Genomic DNA, 24,241 nt, shown 5'->3' with positions numbered 1-24,241 from the left:
TGTTCATATATCATACACAAACAGAATGCTGGGGATTATTAGGGAAGGAATGGAGAATACAACAGAGAATATCATAATGCCTCTGTATCACTCCATGGTGTGACCTCATCTTGTGTTCATATATCATACACAAACAGAATGCTGGGGATTATTAGGAAAGGAATGGAGAATAAAACAGAGAATATCATAATGTCTCTGTATCACTCCATGGTGCATCCTCATCTTGTGTTCATATATCATACACAAACAGAATGCTGGGGATTATTAGGAAAGGAATGGAGAATAAAACAGAGAATATCATAATGTCTCTGTATCACTCCATGGTACAACCTCTTCTTGAGTATTGCGTGCAGTTCTGGTCACCGCATCTCAAGAAAGATTTAGCAGAATTAGAAAAGGTACAGAGAAGGGCGACCAAAATGATAAGGGGAATGGAACAGCTCCCCTATGAGGAAAGACTAGAGAGGTTAGGACTTTTCAGCTTGGAGAAGAGACGGCTGAGGGGGGATATGATAGAGGTCTTTAAAATAATGAGTGGAGTGGAACGAGTAAACGTTAATCGCTCCATCATGTTACTAAGTAGCACGCTAAAACATTGGAGAAAATATTTTTTCACAATTAAGCTCAGGAATTCGTTTTCAGAGGATGTGGTAATGTCAGTTAGCGTAGCTGGGTTTAAAAACCATTAGGGGCAAGTTCCTGGAGGGAAAGGCCATGAAGCGTTATGAACCAGGCAGACTTGCTAGCAGCATGGGATCTATGCACTATTTGGGACTCTGAAAGATACTTGTGGACTTGGACTGGCCCCTGCTGGAAACAGGACGCTGGGCTTGATGAACCCCTCGGCCTGACCCAGCAGGGCAAGTCCTACGTTTTAATGAAATAAGTGATACGGCACAGCTGCTCAATTCGTAATTTAAGGTCAGTGAAATAAAGGGGCAGGGAAAGCAGGCACAGAGAGAAATCTCACCGGCAGGAAGGAGGAGGTAAATATTCCACTCGTGAAACCCCTCCTCGAGTACCATTTTCAGTTCTGGAGGCCAAAACTTCAAAGCACCGTCAGGAGAGGATAGAAACAGTTCAGAGAAGAGCCATTAAGATGGTAAAAGGCCTGCGACATAAACTCTGCAAAGGGAGGCTTAAGGAATGCTCAGTGTAGTCACTGGAAGATAGAAGGAAAGGGGGAGATAGGATAGAAACCTGTAACTAGCACAGGAAGCTACAATCTTCCATAGAAGAAGGCAAGCGCCATGATAGGACGTTGAAGGAGATATATATATATATATATATATTTTTTTTTTTTTTACTGCATGCCTGCCAGATGAATGGTATCAGGGTTGGCTTTACTATGTGGGCACCCATAGGCAGTTGGGTGGGGGTCGCCCACCCTTATCCAGATCCCTCCCCCTCCCCCCCCCCCACCTTGGAGTTGCTACCTCTGTTTTCCATACTGGCGCCAACCTTGCAGCCGCAGGAGCTTCAACAAAGAAATTCAGGGTGGGACCTAGGAAGTTCTGTGGCGCCCCACCCCTCCCCCCAGGGTGGGCTTCCTGTTACTATGGAAACCTGTGCAAGGGGGGGGGGGGGGAACGACGACACCGCAGGGCTCTCAGACCCCAGGCTGAATTCCTATGTTGAAGCCACTGCTACTGCAGGGCTGGGGTTGGCGCCAGCGCTGGCACGGAGGGGGTAGCAGGCCTGCATCGGTGGTGAGGCGGCAGCGGCGGCACGCTGACCCCTTCGAAACTTTGGTGCTGGAAGTAGTTGCCTATGTTTTCCTATGTCTAAATCTGAGCCTGCGAACATGCTTGGGACAGATACAGAGGACAAGAGAAGGGCAGCGGTAAGGACCGAAGATCACCTTGGGGTTTCATGGTGACATAGCAGATATAAGCAACTGCACAGACTGGGATGACGTAAAGGTCTAAGATCTGCCAACAATCACTGAATATTTAAAAAAAAAAAAAAAAAGGAAAATTGGTTCTTACCGGCTAATATTCATTCCTGTAGTACCACAGATCAGTCCAGATCAGTGGGTTTTGCATCCCTACCAGCAGATGGCGACAGAGAACAAAACTTTAAGGCACTGCTACATAACCGAGTGCGCCACCTGCAGTCCCTCAGTATTGACCTGTACCCAAGCCAAGATTAAGCAACTCTTCTCTTGCTGGGCGAACTACAAAAACATCCGGGGCTGGAATCCACTAAAGTGGAGATCCACCAAAAAAAACCCACCAAAACCAACCAAGACCCTTAGGCCCTGTTAACTGTCTAACAAATGAACTTAACTGCTGCATCTGATAAGGCTAATGCAACACTGTAATTATGAACACCAGGAAAATCAGTCTTTCGGCCCCAAAACCGGAGCGGGTCTCTGGACTGATCTGTGGTATTACAGGAATGAAAATTAGCAGGTAAGAACCAATTTTCCTTTCCTGAACATACCCAGATCAGTCCAGACAAGTGGGATGTACCCAAGCCACCCTACACCGGACGGGAACCCGAAAGACCCAGTCCCACAGAGGGAACACAAAGGAGAATCCCAGTCGGCCAATGACATACTAGAGCATCTAGGCCCACCGAGCCAACTTCTCGTCTTTAACTGAAGAACCGTAACGAGTTGGACCCCGTCACCATGAGATCCAGCTGAGGAACTCCCCCACCCCCCCATCTGGCACAAATGTGGTTCCAGGCTTCTAGGGACAGTTCCCACTCCCCTGGATCTAGTTGTTGTTGACTTAAGAAATCTGCCTGCACATTGTCTACTCCCGTCACATTAGAGGCCGCAATCCCTTCAAGGTGACTTTCCACCCACGCAAACAACAGTTGAGCTTTCTGAGCCACAGCGTGACTCCTTGTTCCTCCTTGGCGGTTGATGTACACCATCATCATCACATTGTCTGAAAACACTCATACCATTCGATCCTGAACCAGGAACAGGAACACCTCCAAAGCCTGTGCACTTCCCTCATTTCCAGACGATTAATAGACCAAGTCTTCTCTGCCATTGACCAGAGACCCTGGGCCAAGCATCCCATGCACACTGCTCTCCAGCCTTTGAGGCTGGCATCCGTGGTCATCACCACCCAATCCGGCACTTCGAGAGGCATGCCCTTGTCCAAATTGGGCCGAGACAACCACCACACCAGACTGGACCTGCCTCCTGCATCAGGGGCAGGGAGACATAATACTCCTCCAATGTTGGATTCCAGCAAGACAACAATGCCCTCTATAGCGGTCGCATGTGCGCAATCGCCCACGGAACCAGGTCCAACGTCGATACCATGGACCCCGGGATCTGCAGGTAATCCCAGACTCTTGGGACTGGAATATGCAGCAAATGGACAACTTGCGCCTGCAATTTCACCACTCTGTCTGCTGTCAGAAAGACCTTGCCCTACAGGGTATCAAAGTGGGCTCCCAAATATTTGAGAGATTGAGGGAACCAGATGGCTTTTTGCCACACTGATCACCCAAACCAGAGTGTCTCACTCGCTGCACTAAATGATCGCACTCCTCCTCCATCTTCGCCTGGATGAGCCAATCGTCCAGGTATGGGTGTACCAACATCCCTTCCCGTTTCAAGGCTACCGCTACCACCATCATCACTTTCGTGAAGGTTTGAGGAGCCATAGTCAGCCTGAAGGGAAAAGCCTGAAACTGAAAATGCAGACCCAGCACCTTGAACCGCAGAAACCGCTGGTATTCTTTTCATGTAGGGATATGCAGATAAGCCTCGGTGAGATCCAAGGATGCCAGGAACTCGCCCTTGCGTACAGCCGCAACCACTTTATGCAGAGTCTCCATCCGGAATCGTGGTATCTGCAAGTTCAAGTTCACCTTCTGTAGGTCCAAGATAGGATGGAAGGTGCCCTCCTTTTTCGGCACCACAAAGTAGAAGGAATTCCTTCCCTGCTCCTGCTTGGCCAGGAAAACCAGAAGGATAGCTTCCAAGCTTAGCAACCTGCACAAAGTTCCTTCTACCACAACTCGTTTGCCTCGAGAAGAACAATGAGGCTCCAGGAAGGCATCACTGAGCTGGCGAGAAAATTCTAAGATGTAACCATCTCGTACCACCTCCAGAACCCACTGGTCTGAGGTAATCTTGACCCACTCCTCGAAAAAATGGGACAACCTGGCCCCTACCACCACCAACGAGGAGTGGGCACCCGTGGCCTCATTGGGGAGATTTACCGGTTCCGGCTCCCTACCCAGAGCCGCCTCTGGAGGACCAGCCAACCCCTTGAAAGGAACGCTGATGATTTGACGATTGCTTTTGTCCCGCAGAAGGGGAGCCACTACTGACCCGAAACCTCCTTGATTCACGAAAATGAGTACGAGCAGAAAAGCTCTTCTTGACACTCTTATCTTCCAGTAGGCGATTGTCCTTAGTTTCACCCAGGGACTTCATGAGCTGGTCCTGGTCCTCCCTAAAATGAAGCTTCCCCTTAAAGGGGAGATTACACACTGCATCTTAGACCACATGTCCGCTTACCAATTGCGCAACCATAAGAGCTGCCACCACTGAAACCATACTTCTAACTGTGGTGCACACCAAATCATATAAGGCATCCACCACATAAGCCACCCCTGCCTCCAGATGGGCTGCTTGTGAGGGGGATAGCACACCCAGAGATGCCTGCTCTCGCAGCTTCTGGATCCAGCACAAACAAGCACGCTCCATCATAGTATTGCTCATCGCTGCCTGGAAACTCAACGCCTACACCTCAAACATGCATTTCAATTGAACTTCCAGCTTATGATCCTGGATATCCTTGAGGGCAGATGCCCCCCGCCACCGGAATTGTAGTCTTTTTGCTCACCGGAGAAACCGCCGCATCGACCTTAAGCGTTTTAAGGCGATTCAAGTACTCCTCCAACAGGGGATACAGCTTAGCCATGGCCCTTCCAACCTTCAAGCCCGCTTCAAGGGAGTCCCATTCCTGATTAATGAGCTTCTGGATCTTCTTCAGAATGGGAAAGTCACTGGGGAGACCCCACAGACCCTCAAGTACTGGGTTAATGCCTCCACTGTCTAACTCCTCCTGACTCAGCTTGACACCCAGTTTCTCCAAGACCTGAGGAATAAGTGGCCTGAGCTCTTCCTTCTTAAACAAGCGCACCACCCGGGGGTCATCCCCCTCTGCGCTGGCCACATCCGCGAGGTCCAGCTCTTCCTTGCTCCCATCCAAGCCTGGTCCGCATCCAGGTCCCCCTCAAGCTCCGTAGCTGTGTCCCCTCTTCTTGCAGGTCATCAGATTCCTCCAGATCTCTCGGGGATGGATCCGTACGCACAGCTCACACTCTGCGATGCCACTCTGGTCATACCAACACCACCCCTGCAGGCTACAGAGGTCTCTTGGAGGACCCAGGAGGCCTCTCCGTTGACCTCCACTTAGCTGTCTTCCTTGCCAGGAAGGCTTCATGCATCAGCAAAACAAATTCTGGAGGAAAGCTCTCCAGGCCCTCCGGAACTCCCTCAGGGCTTGTGGGCTCGGAGGCTGCCCCTTCCTCAATGCCAGCCTCACACCCCTGCACTGAAGGAGAAAAAAGCGGAGGAGAGTCACCAGACCCCCCAGTGGTTGGAACCCCCTGGCTGTGATCCCCTCGGGAACCGCAGTGGCAGGGAACCCCACTGCAGGCCCCGTGGATCGAGGGGGGCCTCTGGGGCTTCGGACTGTTAACGGAGGGACCCTCCCCCCGAAGCACAGACAGTGCACAGGGAAAGGAGAGAGAGGTGGGCAGACCAGGCACCGCAGGCCCTACAGGGCCTCTCCCAGTGGTTCCCCCCAAATCCCCCATCACTATGCAGAAAACGATGCTGCTCCGGGAAGGCCACACCACATGCCTAACATCTAGGCCATGTTGTTGAGCAGAGGTCGACAGCAGCAGAAAGCACAAGCGCACGAAAAGGACTCCAAATGGCCTGAAATCACAGCCGGCCACAAGGGGAATCTCTACCGGGGAAGCCCTCTAAAGCACACGGTCAGAGCGAAGGCAGGCAGTGACAGGCGATTAAAAAATGGCCCCAAGCACCCAAATCAAAGACAACCGCGGCATGCTGGTTCAATCAGGCCCAGTCAGAAAGCCACACCCCCACCCCCGCCGCAGAATCCTGGCCAGCACAGCTGGCAAGTCTGCACTCACAGCAAGTCATCCACCCCGGTCCTGCACCACAGGCCGACTCTCCTGGCAGGTCCCCCGCAAACAAACCAAAGGAAAAACAATCTGACTTTTTTTTTTTTTTTTTTTTTAACAAAAGCTTTACTATCGGAAAAAAACATTCAAAAGAAGAAAGACCCTTAAAGAGATACTTCCCTGAGGGTGCCAGTGGCGGAGAGACGGGGACCTGGGGGTACAAGGGAGCCAGTCCCCTGGCTATCAGGGGCCCCGGAATCCATGGGCATCTACAGCCAAGGGTAATCAACCCCTCGTTTGCCCGGCTCAACTTGAGGGTTGGCCCACTAAAGAACCTGGCACCTCGAGGAGCAGCTCCCAAATTTCCAACTCCAGATCAGTCAGGAATGCAGGTCTGCACCTCTCCCATCTGCTGGAGACAGAGAAATACTGAGGGACTGCAGGTGGCGCTCTCGGTTATGTAGCAGTACCTGAAAGTTTTGTTCTCTGTCTCCATCTGCTGGTGGGGATGCATAAACCCACTGGCCTGGACTGATCTGCGTATGTTCAGGAACAGTATATGATAGAGACCAGGTCATCACATAGGAAACAGAAAAGGGTTTGCCTTCCAAACTTCTAATTTATAAAAAGGAAACTAAAAATAGTTATTGTGGTTAAGCATGGACTGTAGTGAGCACCATTATACAGATCAGTCCATCCTGTACTCTGCTGTGCTTAAGGAGTTACTCGAGCCCTCGCTAATCCATCCAACTCTCTGCCATGGTTAAGAAAATAAAGAGTACAGAGTCTGGGATTTTAGAGAGTACAGCTATATAGAGCACTATGTTGTACACACACTGCTGTGAAAATTTGACAGAACATAAAAATCTGAGAGAAACACAAATTGCAAAAGCTAAAATATGCACATAAAGCACATTGAGTATTTTACCTAATCCTTAACTCTTATCCATGTGCTTCTTCAAAGGTCCTAGGGCAGAGCTTTTGGCCACTGACGTATACAGCTGACTGAACTTTGTATTGCAGGTAAGAACAAAGTATTGGATACAGCTGGATCCCAGAAGGAGGGAATGCCAAAAATCATGGAGAGTGCCCCACTTCTGCCGCCACCACCACAAACAAAAATCATACACCCGTCTCACACATCTGCTTCCATGGACGCCATGCACACCAAAGTACAGATGTCAAAGAAATCAGATTATCCTCCCAACAGGTCGGGGGCCTCAACCAGATGTCGTCTCTACCTTCCATCACCATGTCAACTGGAGGACAGCCACAGCAGAAGTGCGCCTTGGCTGCAGACTTTTTTCCAGTACCAGTCCAGTCCCATCCCATGGCTGAAGCCATTCCACAACCTGCCAAATTTCCGGAAGCCTGACTCGCCCTACTCTTCCAATTCCTACCCAGCATCGAAGTTAAAGGGTGAGAAAGTTCGAGTCGACAACTGTAGCCTCATTGAACATATCATCCCGCTGTTCACCTCCTCCATGACCCCCAAGCCCCATGCTCAGCATCTCATCCACTGAACGTGGCCGACAGCAGTCTTAGCCCACCACGACATACGTCCCAGCTCAGACTGGTTGAAGAAATGCTAATCTTTCTTTTCTATTCCCAACACTGGCTTAAAACTCATCAAATCTACAAATGATATATATTAAAACTAAATAAAGATGTATATCCTCCAAAAATAGAAAACATTTTGGTGGGGGGGGGGGGGGCCCTATAGTCCAGTTTGGCCTTGGAGTTCTGAGGTTCCGCCTAAACTGTATCCTACAGTAGAGAGAGTCCAAGTCTCCCCAATTCTCCTTTCATCTGTCTTTTCCCTATTATAGAACTGCCATTGGTTATAAGAAGCAAGAGATAATGAACAAAGAAGTAGTTGAGTTTTCTAGATCTCAAAGGCCCTGAAGGGGGCAAATAGTAGAATATTTTGAGAGATGGGCAAATATCTTCAAACTTGGGAAAGAATACTTGGCTTTTTTTCTTCCAGATGTGTCGTTAATGTCTATTACAGGATACTGCCATCTTGTGGCCACAGCTGGAGTGAACGTCCACAGACACATGGATAGCACGAGTCTTCAACTGTATTATTACTGACTTTGCATTGTCCCAAAATATTTAAGACATGAAGAAGGCCTGGCCTCCATAGGTTCTCGATATACACCCTTTCTCTGAGAATGTCTGCCCAGTTTCTGCTCTTTGGGGCAGGATTTGCAGTGCGCGTATTTATTTACACCTTCCTGAAGCTCAGCGGGGCTGCCTTGGCCACATCGCTACAGTTATTTCCAGAGGATGTTTTTGGAGCCTTGAAATGTTTTCCACATACTTTACTCGCTAATTCTCCTTTGGTGTCATCATGACTAATTTCTCCCATCCTAAATCCCCATCTTTCTGATTTTCCCACCTTTTGTTGGATTACAGGATTTCTCTTCTATTCTAGGCCTTTGTTTAGTTTCCCAGTGTGGTCTGCCCGTCCAGCTGCGGATTTCCTTTTCTTCCCCCATCCTTCACCTCTGACATTTCCCTGCCTTTTCCCCATTCCAAAATGCTCCCACATAACTACCGTCTTTCTCCTCTCTTTTCCCTTTTGCTGTCTCCTTTTCATGTCCCCTTCCACTTATTTCTCTCTCACCCTCCACCAACACTTCGACTCCTCTCCTTCTTTCTTCTCCCCATTAACTCAATTTGCCTCTCCCTACTCAGACTTTCCTCTCACATCTCCTCCTCTTCTACTGATGATCTCACACCAGCCTCCCTCTTTACACTTCTTTCTTTAGTCTGTCACCCACTATCTTCACCAATCCTCCAGTACTGTCTTTACCCTCTGCCCACTCTCCCTCAGATCTTCTCTAAACTTGTGCACCTGCCTAACTTTCTCCCTCCCAACTCTACATCGTCACCCTGCCTTACCTTGTCTCATGGTTCCTTCCCATTGAACCTCACTCCCATGTAGACACAGGTCACCTGCCATATAATCCCTGGCCTATACATGCCTTCTCTGCATTTTCAACCCCCTATCCCACACTCAGCACACACTTCTCACAAGAAAAACCAACCGATGCCAAATATTGAATTCAAAACATTCTTTGTATTTGTTAAAGTTTGTATTTACCTCTTCCCCCAAATCAAAAAAAATTAAAATGTTATTTTTTGGATGTGTGGGGTGTGTGTACTGGTAGTGGAGGCTGGATGATGGCACCCATGCTGCCCCCCCTCCCCTCTTCCTGCCGCTGGATGCTGGCTCATGGGCCTCCTCATGACCTCCTTATTTTAAGGGATTACAGACGGCCACGAATCCTCTAGATGGGACTGCAGAGTAAGTGCCATTCCCAATGCCTTCTCTTTCCTGTTTGTGAACTAGGTGCACTCAATCTTTTGACGTTTTATCTCTTCTGCTTCTTGTGTCATGACAGGGGATAATGGTTAGGGCCTTCTGGCCTTGCCTCAATTCCATCATCTTCAGAGCCAAGTTGAAGAGCAATGCTGGGCTGTTACTGAGAGAAACTTCCATCTCAAGAGTTTGAAGTTTCATTGTCTAAAACCACGTCCATGTTGTTGCCATTTATCGCAAGGCAAGGTGTTAATGGTTGTACAAGGTGGCTTTTAGCTATTTTCTACCTTTGCCTGAGGACTAAACCTTGAAGGCTGAGAGAAGTCTTAACTAAGCAAACTGGCACTGGTAAGAGACTCCATTTGCTGACTCAGTAATTTGGATTTGACGTTACCATGGTCCAAAACTGAAGACTTTGAAAGCATATTCTTCCTGAGGAATGAGTGGAAGTCAGAAGATCATGTTCTAAATGTTTTGCCTTTTTTTTTTTTAATCTTGAAGGTCTTGGTAAAAACAGAGGCTGAAGAGAAGACCACTCCCATGCATTCCTGTTACTACTGCCTTGTTTGATTGAGAGGCTCAAACCCTGCTGATAGAAGAGAGGTGGAGGACGAGTAAAAGAAGAAACTGCCCTTTGGTTCATGCTGTGAAGATACTGTGTGAATTGTGTCTTAGATGTCATTAGCTCTGGTGGAGGAACTGAAGTGTCCCTGCTGTGTGTGTAATGTTGTTTGTCCAAGAAGAGGATGTTTATTTTGCTTGTTGTGATGGAACAGTGCATGTGTGATGAAAGGAAACGTACATGGTATAGTCCTTGGCAGTGATATCTTGAGTTGTGTGAGTTCTGCTAAGAGTATCTGCAAGGTCAGAGGTGAAATGAGAGAGATGTAATAAGAACTTGGTAGGTAAATGAGTGATAGGGTCTGAAAGTTTGGTCACTGCACAGTCAGGACGGGGGGGGCATACAATTCAAAAGCTGGTTTTCAGGATATTCACAATAAATATTCATCAGATAGATCTGCATACATGTAATATAAGAATCAATTTGCATATTCTGGTTGTCCTAACACTCATAGAAACTTGATGGCAGAAAAAGACCATATGGCCCATCCAGTCTGCCCCTCCGTCCAATGAATTCAACCTTGTACTGTAATTCTCATCACTTCCTTAAAGATTCCTTGTATCTATCCCATGCTTTCTTGAATTCAGATGTTATTTTTGTTCCCACCACTTGTACTGGGAGCCTGTTCCACACATCCACCGCCCTCTCTGTAAATAAATATTTCCTAAGATTACTCCTGTCTACCCCCTGTCACCTTCATCTCATAACCCCTCGTTCTACAGCCTCCTTTCCATTGAAAAAGGCTCACCCCATGTGCATGGAAACCTTTGAGATATTTAAATGTCTTTATCCTATCTCCCCTCTCCTCCAGGGTGTCCATGTTTAGATCTTTAAGTCTATCCCCATCTGCTTTAGAACAAAGACCACTGACCATTTCAGCAGCCTCTCTCTGGAGCGACTCCATCCTGTTTCTATCCTTCTGAAGGTGGGGTCTCCAGAATTGTACTCAGTATCCCAAGTGAGGTCGCACCAGGGACCTATACAGGGGCAGTGTCACCTCCCTTTTTCTGCTGACCCTTCCTCTCCCTGTGCAGCCAAGCAGCTTTCTGGCTTTTACCATCGCTTTATCCACCTGTTTGTCCATCTTAAGATCATCAGACCTGGTTGCAGCTGTGCAAGGACTGGCGTGAATAGTCTTGGCCTAGACTGACTGCAGCTGCCAAGGATGGAGCCTTGCTGATATTTCAAGAATTTTACTTTTGATCAGCTTTGTTTAAAACTTTACCAATGGGCTATATTTTATAGCATTTTTACGATTTTGTAATGACATTGCGAGGCACTGTATGAGAAGCGAAATAAATAAAACACATAAAGAGGTATCTGGCACTGTGAAGTTGTTTGCATCTCCCAAAAGGGATTTAGGTCCGTTTCCAGAGACGGGATTCTGCTCAGGCTCTGATAACTTTTATAGGCACAATGCAAGGACTATACAGATCTTTGATCAAGAAAAATGTCCCAACTTGCAAAATAGCATTGTTTTCTTGGGTACCGACACCATTCCTTCTACAACTCTTTTCTCAGCATGAAAAGGATAATGACAAGGGAGGCCAGTAATACCTTCTGTGATATCCACCTTAGAAGTAATGCAGATCCCATTAGATCTCTTTAGTAGGACGGCAACATTCTTAATGACCGTGGCCATCAAATACGTCGGGTCCAGATTTTGTCTTCTAATAGCTGAATTTGGGCATAATTGAGCCTGTTGTGAGCAAACCGCAAAGAGTCATAAAAGACAATGCTCGCACCATATCACCCTGTAAATACACCGCAGGACATGCAGAGGTTAGAGAGAGGAAGATACCATGGGCAAAGGAGATTTAATGTGCATGTGGGGTGCAAGAATAGGCAGCTGCAATATTCTTTGAAAGAAGAAATACTCCATTCAAAGTACTAACCAGAAAAAGATTTGGGGAAATTAATTGACAACAAACTGGGAATGAATTGGACAAGTAGGTAGCCATGTTGGCATGCATTAAATGGTGAGGTAGAAGGCGAGAATGAGGATATCCTTCCTCCATTGAATAAGACCTTTGTCACATCACTTTTGGAGTACAGGGCGCCCATCCTCACAGAGGATTTACCGTACACATAAATAATAGAAAAAAATACAAAGAGGCCTTAAGCTACTAAAGAGGACAACTGTGCTGAAAGATTTTCCATAACTGGGGCCATTAGCATCCAAAACAATGACTGGATTGAGATTTATAACAAGTTATTTGCCATCGGTTTAGTAGATACAGTACAGCATGCACTATAAATACTGAATGACCATTCTGCTGTGCTTTATCATCATATGCATGGGAGGTACAAACTGCTGCAGAGGGCGGTGTCTAGTTATAGTGTGATTTTCGTTTGACTGCCGGTAAATTATTTGGTTTACAACCAATGCATGTCTACCAGAAATGTAAAAGGTGGTAACTGCTTGTAATGTGTGGCAGGTCTTGCTGAGCCCTGTGGACAGATCAGAAGGGACTGCATTTTTCCAGCTTGCTGCTATAGAGAATCTAGAAGCCAGAAGGACGGGTGACTGAATGTGATTTTTACCATGAGGTAGACGGCCCCATCGCCGCTCGTGAGAACCGAAATGGAAGAGGGGATCCTGCTGTGTCCTCGATGGTTTTCAAACACTGCTTCCCAGAATGTTTGTCCACCGCCTACAGTGCGACATCCTCTCTCCCCAACTCCTGGCCTGATCTCCCGCATGTGAACTGGCGTTAAGAGGTCCAGTTATAGCATTTTGTACTGTGGGTCCGGATGGAAATGCAGAGGGAAGATTTGTTGATTCTCTCTTCCAAGTCTCTGACCATCCAATGTCCTTGCTCAGATTTACTCTGTCTAGAGTCATTAACAGCAGGCATGAGGACGTCATAAGAGATGAGCTTGACCTCGCATTATGTTCCCTCCTCTTGCACATGTAATTTCAAGATGTGTTAAGTTTCTGAAGAAATGTTGTAACTGGATATATGGGGGAAAAGGGAATAGACTGTACAGTGAATTAACCTTTCAAAACCAGTCTTCAATAAAGACATTGTTACTCTGCCATTCTCTGCGCATTTCTCTTCCTTACCAACCAAGTAAGAGCTGCTGCTAAGCCCTCCAAATATCATAAAAGGGAGTAACTGGGGAAATGTGGTTGTATATGCAGACGTTTAGGCACCCCGGGTCAAATTGTATGTGTCAATGAAGTGAACAAACGCTGCCACAACCTCTACATGGTACAAAGTTAAACACACTCAATTCAAAAACTGAAGCACCCACAACAATCCAACTATTAAGAACAGAAAAAACTAAAGGAAACCTAAAAGGTTTCTTAATGAATAAGCTGGCGATAGTTTGCTTTTACACAACTCCTCATCATCACATACCAGAAAAACTGGATTCCACTGGTTACTTTGTGGCATGAACATGTGAGTGTATATATATATATATTTTTTTTTTTATTATTATTATTATTTTCAATTGCACTTAAAAAAAATCAAAGCTCAGTCTTTGTCCTGGAAATCTAGGATGGTTGCTTTCCAATGTATGAATTATAATTCTAAAGCATTAAAAGCCCCATCCTATGAGAGGAACGTTTTTACTATTTGGAAGGTGTTCAGGTCTTCACTACCACCTGCAGTGAAAAAGAACTTTTTACCTTCCGTTAACCGAGCAGGATTGGTAAAATCGATGTAGGAAGAGGTCGATACCAGATCTGGAACGTGAGTTTGGACTAAGTGATGGACACAAGGGATGGGTGAGTTTGGGGGGTTTCAGATATAGTTACTTGTCCTAGTTTATTGTATACTGACGAGACCTATCTTTCATATTTTTATTATGTTGTGTTGTTAAAATGATTAATAAAAAGATTATGATTAAAAAATCCCTCGAGGTTCAGACTAATCTCTCAGATATGCATACCTACGATTGAATTATCCAAAATCTTCACTGGTCATGGATCACAGAGTAATATGCTGAAAAGCAGAGACATGCACTCTCTTCCAAACTGAGCACAAGTGCCTTGATGTTAAAGCCGTCAAGGCATGCAGTAACTGCCCAACACTGCGTCGTTTCAGTGTGTCTAACGTCTGCATCAAGGGGCATTCGATTAGTGCTTAAAACATCCACAATGCCATACGTTACAGCGATTTTCTAAAATCCTACCTAAAAAACTAAGCAAACAGTTGCACATCATACCAAACCACAGTCTCAAACATTATTCAAAATAGCTGCTACACAAACACTTTCTGGCATTTCAATCTCTTCCCACCAATCATAGTTTTGATCAAATAAATGTCACAGATATTTGGGAAAACCCCCCAATCGTAAGATGTTAATAAAATGCTGGACCACTCTATTTACATTCATATGGCGCTATTGTATACTATTGGTAAATGAATTTCTACTCTTTGTAAAAGAAATTGTGGAAAACTCTCCTCCTCTCTTGCATCTTTACGGATTCTCTGGAATAGTGAATGCCAAATCCTTTGGAACAAATTGCCACAAGAACTACGGCTACAACAAAATTTGAAGAGGTTCAGGAAAGATCTAAAGACATGGCTTTTTAAACAGGCATTTGAAACGGTCACTGAAGCATGAGCCAGGTTTTCTATCTGATCTATTTTTAGTCTGTTCTTATCTAATTTTAATGTTAATTTTAGTCCTGAAGTCACTGAAGCATAAGCCAGGTTTTTATTAATTTTATTTTTAGATAGTTTTTATAGAAGTTTATGCATGGAGTTTTACGATGTATTGTTATTTTTCTTTCTTTCCTTGTGTTTTTAAATTGTCTGTTATAAACCGTGGAGATAGAACTCGTTCTGTGCAACGGTATATAAAAATTGTATAAATAAAAATAAATAAATCCTCTCTCTTATGACGATCATCAATCCAGAGGGATACCAACAGAATTTCTGCCTCCTTCTAGTGAAGGCAGATCAGACGTTCCTGGATTCGTAGCCATACTGAGCAAGATGGCTTGCTAATATACAACTGATTACATGGAACTGTACCGTGTACATATCACGTTACGTTTGATGGCCCACTGCACTCACTCCAGACACCGCCGGCCTCTTTCTGTGGCAGGGACGTCGCCAATGGATGAACAATGCTGAAAGAGAGGTGCGGCACCCAGTCGCCACCGTCTTCCCTAGGCCTTCCTGCGCGCACCAAGACTTAAAGGGCCTACAGCGGGAAAAATCCCCGCTGCACCCGTTGATGACAATAGCAACTCTGCCTATATAAGAATTCCCAGGATGATACATCTGCACCACAGCAATGGGTCTCTTGCCTTGGTGCCGTGCATGTTACTTCTGCATTTAGCTGTTCCTGTATTTTGGTGTTTCTCTGTTCCTGTGATCTGGTGTTCCTATGTCCAGCCTTGCCTTACCCATCTTGCCTTGTCATCTTGTCCAGTTTTGTCTTTCCCTCCTAATCTCGTCCAATGTGTGTATATGTCTTTGTCCACCTTTGGCCTGATCTCCTGGTACTGACCTCTTGCCTAACACCTGACCACTCTTGCCTGCCCCGACCCTTGGCTTGTCCCCAGTATGGGGTAGATTTTCAAACAAGGCGCGTTGGCGTACTTTTGTTGGCGCTCCAGGCGCAAACAAAAGTACGCGGGATTTTAGTAGATACGCGCGGAGCCGCGCGTATCCACTAAAATCCTGGATCGGCGCGCACAAGGCTATGAATTCTGTATAGCCGGCGCGCTCCGAGCCGCGCTGCCTACCCCCATTCCCTCCAAGGCCGCTCCGAAATCAGAGCGGCCTTGGAGGGAATCCTCTAACGCCCTCCCCTCATCTTCCCCTCCCTTCCTCTATCTAACCCACCCACCCGGCCCTGTCTACACCCCCCCCCCCCCTTACCTTTCTCCGGGGATTTACGCCTCCCGGAGGGAGAAGTAAATCCCCGCGCGCCAGCGGGCCTCCTGCGCACCGGGCCGCGACCTGGGGGCGGGTACGGAGGGCACGGCCACACCCCCGGACCGCCCGGGGCCGTAGCCACGCCCCCATACCCGCCCCTAAAACACTGCCGACACGCCCCCGAAATGCCGCGACGACCGGGCCCGCCCCCGACACGCCCCCCTCGGAGAACCCCGGGACTTACGCGAGTCCCGGGGCTCTGCGCGCGCCGGTAGGCCTATGTAAAATAGGCTCACCGGCGAGCAGGGCCCTGCTCGCCTAAATCCGCCCGGTTTTGGGCGGATTTAGGCGAGCAGGGCTCTGAAAATCCGCCCCTATCTGTATTCTTCTGCCTGTCCTGATCTTGGTGTGCCCTTGGACTCTTGTTCTCACTCCCGCCCTAGGGACCCACCTAAGTCCTGCTGGCCAAGGGCTCAACCTGCAGAGGATGTGGCTGGTATAGGCAAAGCTCTAGTCTGTCCTGCTTCAGGGCACATTTGCCAGCTGTCGGTGTAGGCGTCGTATATTCGCCTATGAGGCTACATCAACTAAGGGCTCACTCCCACACCACTCATCACAGTTTGCCGAGGCCATGAGCTCGGCAGACTTGTCCCAGGCGTCCGCCACTGCTGGGGTAGGTCACCAGCTAAAATAGCAACAAGACCAAGTGAATCCAACGGCCAGTTATCTTCAGGGTATGACTGCCTGTCCAGTTCCCATGGCTCCTGCTCTGGCACCTCCAGTATAGTCTGCTACTCTCACGCTTCATCTGCCTCCTCCTCTTGAGGTAACTATGGGGATCCGGTCCAAGTATAGAGACTTCTTGAACCAATACCAGATGCAATTTGAATTGCAGCATCCCTCTTTCCATCCAGTCAGGTCAAGGTTACAAATATGTTGTTCTTGGTGGACGGTTCCGTCTTAGCCTGGGTTTCACCCCTCTGGGAGAGAGATGATCCATGCCTAGGGAATCTGAACAACTTTCTGCAATTCTGTATGGTTTTTGATGAGCCAGGTCACACATCTTCCATGGCAACCAAGCTTCTGTAGATCCAACATAGCTCCTGGTCTGTAGGGGAGTAATCGTTCATTTTCGCGTGCTGGCATCTGAACTCCAATGGAACAGTGATAGCTTAATCGCCAACTTCAGGCAAGTGCTGTTGGAACATATCAAAGATGAGCTGGCCGGCCACAATCTGCCTGACACCTTGCAGTGGTTAATCAGTTTAGTCATAAGCTTGTACCTCAGATTTCAAGATCAGGCTCTAGCGTGGAGCTTGGCGTATCATCCGATTTGCCTCACACCTAGTTTCTAGCGCCCAATAGTTTCCAGGTCAATTCCAGAGCTGGGACCATCACAGGATTCATTCATGCAGGTAGATCGCTTCAGGTTGTCCCTTGAGGAGAAGCAGAGGTGCCAACACCTCAACTTGGGTCTATACCGTGAGATCATGAGCTGCTAGCAATGAAGCTTGCCTTAGAGGAATAGCAACATCTGTTAGAGAGGGCCAGACACCTTGTGACTATCTACACTGATCACAAAAATCTGGAACACCTGGAACAAGCACAGTGACTGAATCCTCAGCAAGCCCGCTGGTCACAATTTTTCAAACCATTTAATTTTGAACTGTGATATCGCCCCATTAGAGGGTTGATGCCCTCTCATGTTCCTCTCATGGAGAAGAGACAGCTGAGGGGGGATATGATAGAGGTGTTTAAAATCATGAGAGGTCTAGAACGGGTAGATGTGAATCAGTTATTTACACTTTCGGATAATAGAAAGAATAGGGGGCATTCCATGAAGTTAGCATGTGGCACATTTAAAACTAATCGGAGAAAGTTCTTTTTTACTCAAAGCACAATTAAACTCTGGAATTTGTTGCCAGAGGATGTGGTTAGTGCAGTTAGTATAGCTGTGTTTAAAAAAGGATTGGATAAGTTCTTGGAGGAGAAGTCCATTACCTGCTATTAATTAAGCTGACTTAGAGAATAACCACTGCCATTAGCAATGGTTACATGGAATAGACTTAGTTTTTGGGTACTTGCCAGGTTCTTATGGCCTGGATTGGCCACTGTTGGAAACAGGATGCTGGGCTTGATGGACCCTTGGTCTGACCCAGTACGGCATGTTCTTATGTTTAATACTGGAGCCCCCACGATATATCATTGTACCCACAAGGCTCAGTGGCCAATCCAGGCCATAAGAACCTGGCAAGTACCCAAGTGTACTGCGTGCAGTTCTGGTTACCGTATCTCAAAAATGATAAAGCAGAATTAGAAAAGGTACAGAGAAGGGTGACCAAAATGATAAAGGGGATGGAATGATTCCCCTATGAGGAAAGGCTAACGAGGTTAGAGCGCGTCAGTTTGGAGAAGAGATGGCTGATGGGAGATATGATAAAGGTCTATAAAATAATGAGTAGAGTGGAATAGGTAAACATAAACCAGTTGTTTACTATTTCAAAAAGTATAAAGATTAGGGGATATTCAATGAAGTTACTAGGTGATACATTTAAACATAGAAACATAGAAATGACGGCAGAAGAAGACCAATCGGCCCATCAAGCTTCACACTTCTTTTTTTCTCATACTTATCTGTTTCTCTTGGCTCCTAGTAACCTTTGGTTCTATTTCCCTTTCACCCCTACCATTAATGCACCATTTAAGACAAATAGGAGACAATATTTCAAAAGGGAAACTGATAAAATGAGAAAAATTGTTGGAAAAAAACTGAAAGGAGCAGCTACAAAAGTAAAAAATGTGCAAGAGGCGTGGTCATTGTTAAAAAATACCATTCTAGAAGCACAGTCCAGATGTATTCCACACATTAAGAAAGGTGGAAAGAAGGCAAAACGATTACCGGCATGGTTAAAAGGGGAGGTGAAAGAGGCTATTTTAGCCAAAAGATCTTCATTCAAAAATTGGAAGAAGGATCCAACAGAAGAAAATAGGATAATGCATAAACATTGGCAAGTTAAATGTAAGACATTGATAAGACAGGCTAAGAGAGAATTTGAAAAGAAGTTGGCTGTAGAGGCAAAAACTCACAGTAAAAACTTTTTTAAATATATCCGAAGCAGAAAGCCTGTGAGGGAGTCAGTTGGACCGTTAGATGATCGAGGGGTTAAAGGGGCACTTGGAGAAGATAAGGCCATCGCGGAAAGATTAAATGATTTCTTTGCTTCGGTGTTTACTGGAGAGGATGTTGGGGAGGTACCAGTAATGGAGAAGGTTTTCATGGGTAATGATTCAGATGGACTGAATCAAATCACGGTAAACCTAGAAGATGTGGTAGACCTGACTGACAAACTGAAGAGTAGTAAATCACCTGGACCGGATGGTATACACCCCAGAGTTCTGAAGGAACTAAAAAATGAAATTTCAGACCTATTAGTAAAAATTTGTAACTTATCATTAAAATCATCCATTGTACCTGAAGACTGGAGGATAGCAAATGTAACCCCAATATTTAAAAAGGGCTCCAGGGGCGATCAGGGAAACTACAGACCGGTTAGCCTAAGGGAACCTATGGCTCGCGAGCCAGATGTGGCTCTTTTGATGGCTGCATCTGGCTCACAGACAAATCTTTAATAAAAAAGTAAAAATCTAACAAAACCCCCCACAGCTCCACACAGTTGGACTTTTGACCGACTACAGCGCTCAAACTTGCTGACCTAGTTTCTGAATTCTTTGCTCTGTGCTAATTTTTCAAGATTTCTCATCGTGTGTTTCGCTTCTACGAAAATAATTTTCGCCGATATGCTCGGAACTGGTGTCCCGGGGCATTCGCTTTGCTCTGATGTACCCCGCAAAGCTACTGATCACTTCTCAGGGGGTCACACGTATTTTTGATCAACCCTCAGGAGCTAAGAAATTTTTAGACAGTCTCCCACGGGAGAATTCTGCATCAACTACCTGAAGACAAGGTCATGCCCCGAGAAGTTGAGGGCACTTAAACAGCAGGTTTACCGCCTTGATGTCTATGTAACTCAGTGAGCTTATGGGACTCTCTGCTTTGTTTTGCACTTATTTTCTTTTTTTTGTGCGTGTCACTGTTCTGTGATCTTACCTAAGTTTTGCAATGGGGTTGGTGGGGGACGAGCGCATCCTCTACCACTGTGATCCATGCCCCTACTAGAGGGGAAAGTTTTCAAGGGATTGATTCGGGGATCCTCGCTACGCTGCTATGGGCGGTTGCGGGGAAGGGGGGAAAAGGGTTTGGTGTGTATGTGACAGTATGTGTTTGCAGTTACCGTACCTAATTAAGAGCTATTGGTTGGCCAGTTATATGGAGACATCTTTGCTGTCTATTACTTCATGTGGTGTGAACAGGGATCGCTTTAGAGGGGTGGGGCTCTCCACATTTAGCTACACAAGGGGACAGTGCCATGTTAACTTTATATGATGCCTTCTTTTACTTATGCGACATGGAATGTCGCGGGCCTAGGCACTCCTGTGAAGCGCGAAAAGGTATTGACTAGACTTAAGAGACTGCAGGCCAAAATCATCTTTTTGCAGGAAACGCACTTATTGGAGAGGGAAGCCTTGAAGTTAAAGAGGCAAGGGATATCCCAAGTATTCCAGGCTGAAGGTACGTCAAAAAGCAGGGGAGTTGCTATCTTAATACATAAAGATGAACCATTTCAAGCCAGTAAGACGATTGTAGACCCCGCAGGTTGTTATGTAATGGTTGTAGGGAAGTTGCTGGGACTTCAAATCATACTAACATCAGTGTATACCCCAAACAGCTACGACCATTCCTTTTTTGTAAAACTAACTGCAGAATTGACCATACTTGGAGATGTCCCCATTATCTTGGGAGGGGACTTAAACTTTGTGATAGATCCAATTTTGGATAGACGACCCCCTCGTCCACACCAACACAGTAGCCAAAATAAAGGACCTCTTTACTTATGCAGACATTTGAAACTTTTGGATCTCTGGAGAACCCTACATCCGGGGGAAACAGACTATACTCACCTTGCTAAAGCCCATCCTACCCACACACGAATAGATTATTTATTGATATCAGAGTCTCTTTTTTTCTAGATTCAATAAATCTGCTATTCAGAATTTGGTACTCTCTGACCATTGTCCGGTTACGGGAGACATGATTTATGGCGCGGAGCAACCTCCTGCTCAGTGGCGACTACTAGGCCATCTACAGCGAGATCCCGATTTTCCTGAGTATCTCCGCTCTAGATGGAAGGAGTTTCAAACTTTCAATTCCTCTCATCAACATCAACCGGTACTATTTTGGGAGACGGCCAAGGCTGTTTTAAGAAGGGATATCATCAGTTATGTTAAATACAAAAAGAAAAAGCTAGACGCAGACATACTAGCTCTTGAAAAATCCATGACTATACTTAAGCGGACACTATATAATGGTAACGCCGGGGCCATCTCCCAATTCAAGGCGAAACAGCCAGCTTTAAATACATTGTTGCATGACAGAGCATCTCGCTCTTTAAGATTTCGCCAGTTTACCTTCTTCCACCATGGGAATAAAGCTGGGAAGATTCTTGCCAATCTTTTAAGGACACAGGAATCTTCTAAATTTATTCCAAACATTAGGTCCCCCAATGGTCAGCTAAAAACAAATTCCAGAGATATTGCTCAAGTCTTTCTGGAATACTACCACCAGCTATATTCAGAGGAACAAATCCAGGGGGTAGACATAGAGAAATTTCTGGATACATTATTGCTGCCTCAGCTTTCTCAGTCCCAAATTGTTTCTCTTAATCAGGTCATAAAAGAGGAAGAAGTGCAAGAAGTGATCCATTCTCTGGCAGACAATAAGGCTCCAGGGCTGGATGGTCTAACTGCTGTTTTTTTTTATAAATCCCTTGCCTCTGAGATTGTGCCGGTCTTGGCGCCACTTTTTGAATACATTGCAAGAGAGGGGGCCATGCCAGCAACTATGAGAGCAGCCACAATAGTAGGGCTACCTAAACTGGGTAGAGATCACACTTTGACTTCCTCTTATCGCCCGATCTCGCTTTTAAACTTAGATATTAAATTATATGCAAAAATCCTATCCAATAGATTAAAAATTATTAGGCCAGATTTAGTGGGTCCGGGCCAGGTGGGTTTTGTGAGTGGATGCAGATCTACTGTCAATATCCACAAAGTATTAACAGCCATAGAAGAGTGCTACATAAAAAATTTACCCCAACCGTTATTGGTCTCCTGCGATGTGGAAAAGGCGTTTGATAGAGTGGCGTGGCCTTTTCTCAAGGCAGTGCTGATTAGAATGGGATTCGTGGGGCAAATATACAAATACATAACCTTATTGTATTCGAACCCCACGGCCCGCATAATGGTTAATGGTCTGCTTTCTGGGGAATTTTCACTGGCCCGTGGCACGAGACAAGGGAGTCCTTTATCTCCCCTATTATTTATTCTTACGGTGGAACCCCTGGTCCATAAGCTTTGGCAAACTCCCACAGTGACGGGTATTTCGGTGGGAACATTAACATTTCTGACTTTGTTTGCTGACGACATTCTGCTGTTGCTCACGGAGGCTAGGACGTCGCTTCCTGCGGCTATTCACATCTTTCGCCAATATCAACAAATATCTGGCTTCAAACTTAATTTGGATAAAACTGAAGCATTGGACCTATTAGGCACCTTGGAGGGCTCCTGGCCGGATTTCCCGGTCCGTTGGTCAACTGACGCCCTTAAATATTTGGGGATTAAAATCCTTCAGTGTCCTGCTAAATGGTATGGATTAAATGTTCCCCCGCTGGTGGAAAAAGTTAGGCGTCAACTTCAGGGTTGGCAATCGCTACCGCTTTCCTTACAGGGACGCATAGCGGTAATTAAAATGGTGACTGCTCCCAAGCTTATATTTTTTTTTTCTAATGGTGCCATATTTCTGGAAGGCTAAGGATAAGCTCGCTTTACAGAAGGCTATTACCAATTTTTTGTGGCGAGGGAAGCGGGCAAGGCTGTCGCTAGGCACTTTATGTGCTCCAAAATCATTAGGTGGGTATGGCCTACCAGACTTTCCAATCTACACTTGGGCTGCTAACTTAAGATTTCTGGTGGACTGGTGTAATCACTCCTCGGCATATTCTGATGGGAAGTTGATAGCCAATATCTGAGCTCCTTTTGACCCATATGCCTTATACTTCACCTTCCCACAAGAGATCTATTGTCGCACCAGATGCAATACACCTTAATACGGTCCATGAGGAAAGTATGGGCCATAACGAGGAAATGTATGCAACTCCCGAGTCACATATCTATGCATTATCCTCTACGGGGATCATCCCCGACCTCTCTAGAAGTCCTACCCCGGCACCATGCTTTAAAGATCTCCCCTAACTGGAAGTTGAAAGATGTGGTAGATTGGCAGACAAAGTTTACACTTTTGAACAATGCCAAGAGCTTTTGGGATTAAATGTGTCTCAATTTCTTTTATATGGATACATTCGGGATAGATGTAATATTCTATTTAAAAATATTACTGAGCCTGTGGAAAATGGCACCAGCCGAGCCTTGTATACTGTACTGGAGGCCAATAAAGGGACTCTGTTGTTCCTATATAAATTTTATATGCAAGTACTTCAGCAACCTATCTTTTTCAACGTGGGGACTAAGTGGGCTAGGGATTGTAAAGAAGACCTCTCTGAACGAATGATCGCATCATGTTATTTAACCATTTCAACTATCTCGAACAACGTTACATATAGGGAATTACACCGAACAATTATTTCTCCGGCCAGGGCACGTCTTATGCATATAGTGGAAACAGATAATTGTTTGAAATGCAAGGCTCGGGGTGCTACTCTTATTCATTGCTTATGGGAGTGTCCTGTTATTAAAAAGAGTTTTGGGAGGAGGTCCGACTCTGGCTATCGAATCTGTTTGCAAATGATATTCAGTGGTCAGCCTCCTTTTTTTTTTTTTATTACATAATGACGTGGGAGACACAAGCTTGAATCACGATAACGTGCTTTTTTCTTTCTCTAAAGCTTGTTTAGTTGTGCAAAAATGTATTTTGGCACCGTGGCTAGAGGAAGCTTCCCCAACAATTGAGAGGTGGAAAGCAATCTTGTTGGAAATGTACCAGTTGGAATATGGCTCTCTTTACAAACGCTTCTCTGTTAAAAAGAAGAAGCTATTTAAAGACATTTGGTTCACTTTTTATGGCACCCTCTCTCAAACAATGCGAGGACCAGCACCACTGGATGTTTCTTGATCCTTAAAGTGCTTATTGGAACTCTTTAGCCTTGAGTGATGTATTTGAATGACAAGTTCACCATT

At 45.9% G+C, this 24,241-nt stretch overlaps 1 protein-coding gene across 2 annotated transcripts in view; it reads left to right on the top strand.

The window, feature by feature from the left end:
* LOC115081395 (testis-specific serine/threonine-protein kinase 5-like) overlaps positions 1 to 13,067 on the top strand; it is a 101,792-nt gene extending 88,725 nt beyond the window's left edge. The window contains exons 8-9 of one of the 2 annotated variants that reach the window (XM_029585848.1): positions 7,162 to 7,557; positions 12,527 to 13,067. In XM_029585848.1, the coding sequence (XP_029441708.1) occupies positions 7,162 to 7,557; positions 12,527 to 12,615 (485 nt within the window). In that variant the 3' untranslated portion in view covers positions 12,616 to 13,067. Of the gene's footprint in view, positions 1 to 7,161; positions 7,800 to 12,526 lie in introns of those variants that run through there. The other variant, XM_029585847.1, reaches the window with a different exon arrangement.
* The last annotated feature ends 11,174 nt before the right edge of the window (positions 13,068 to 24,241 follow it).

Source organism: Rhinatrema bivittatum, unplaced genomic scaffold (genome assembly GCF_901001135.1).
Source record: "Rhinatrema bivittatum unplaced genomic scaffold, aRhiBiv1.1, whole genome shotgun sequence".
Classification (NCBI taxonomy): Eukaryota; Metazoa; Chordata; class Amphibia; order Gymnophiona; family Rhinatrematidae; genus Rhinatrema; species Rhinatrema bivittatum.
The sequence above is the reverse complement of the archived record's forward strand: the minus strand, read 5'-3'. Positions and strand labels throughout refer to the sequence as shown.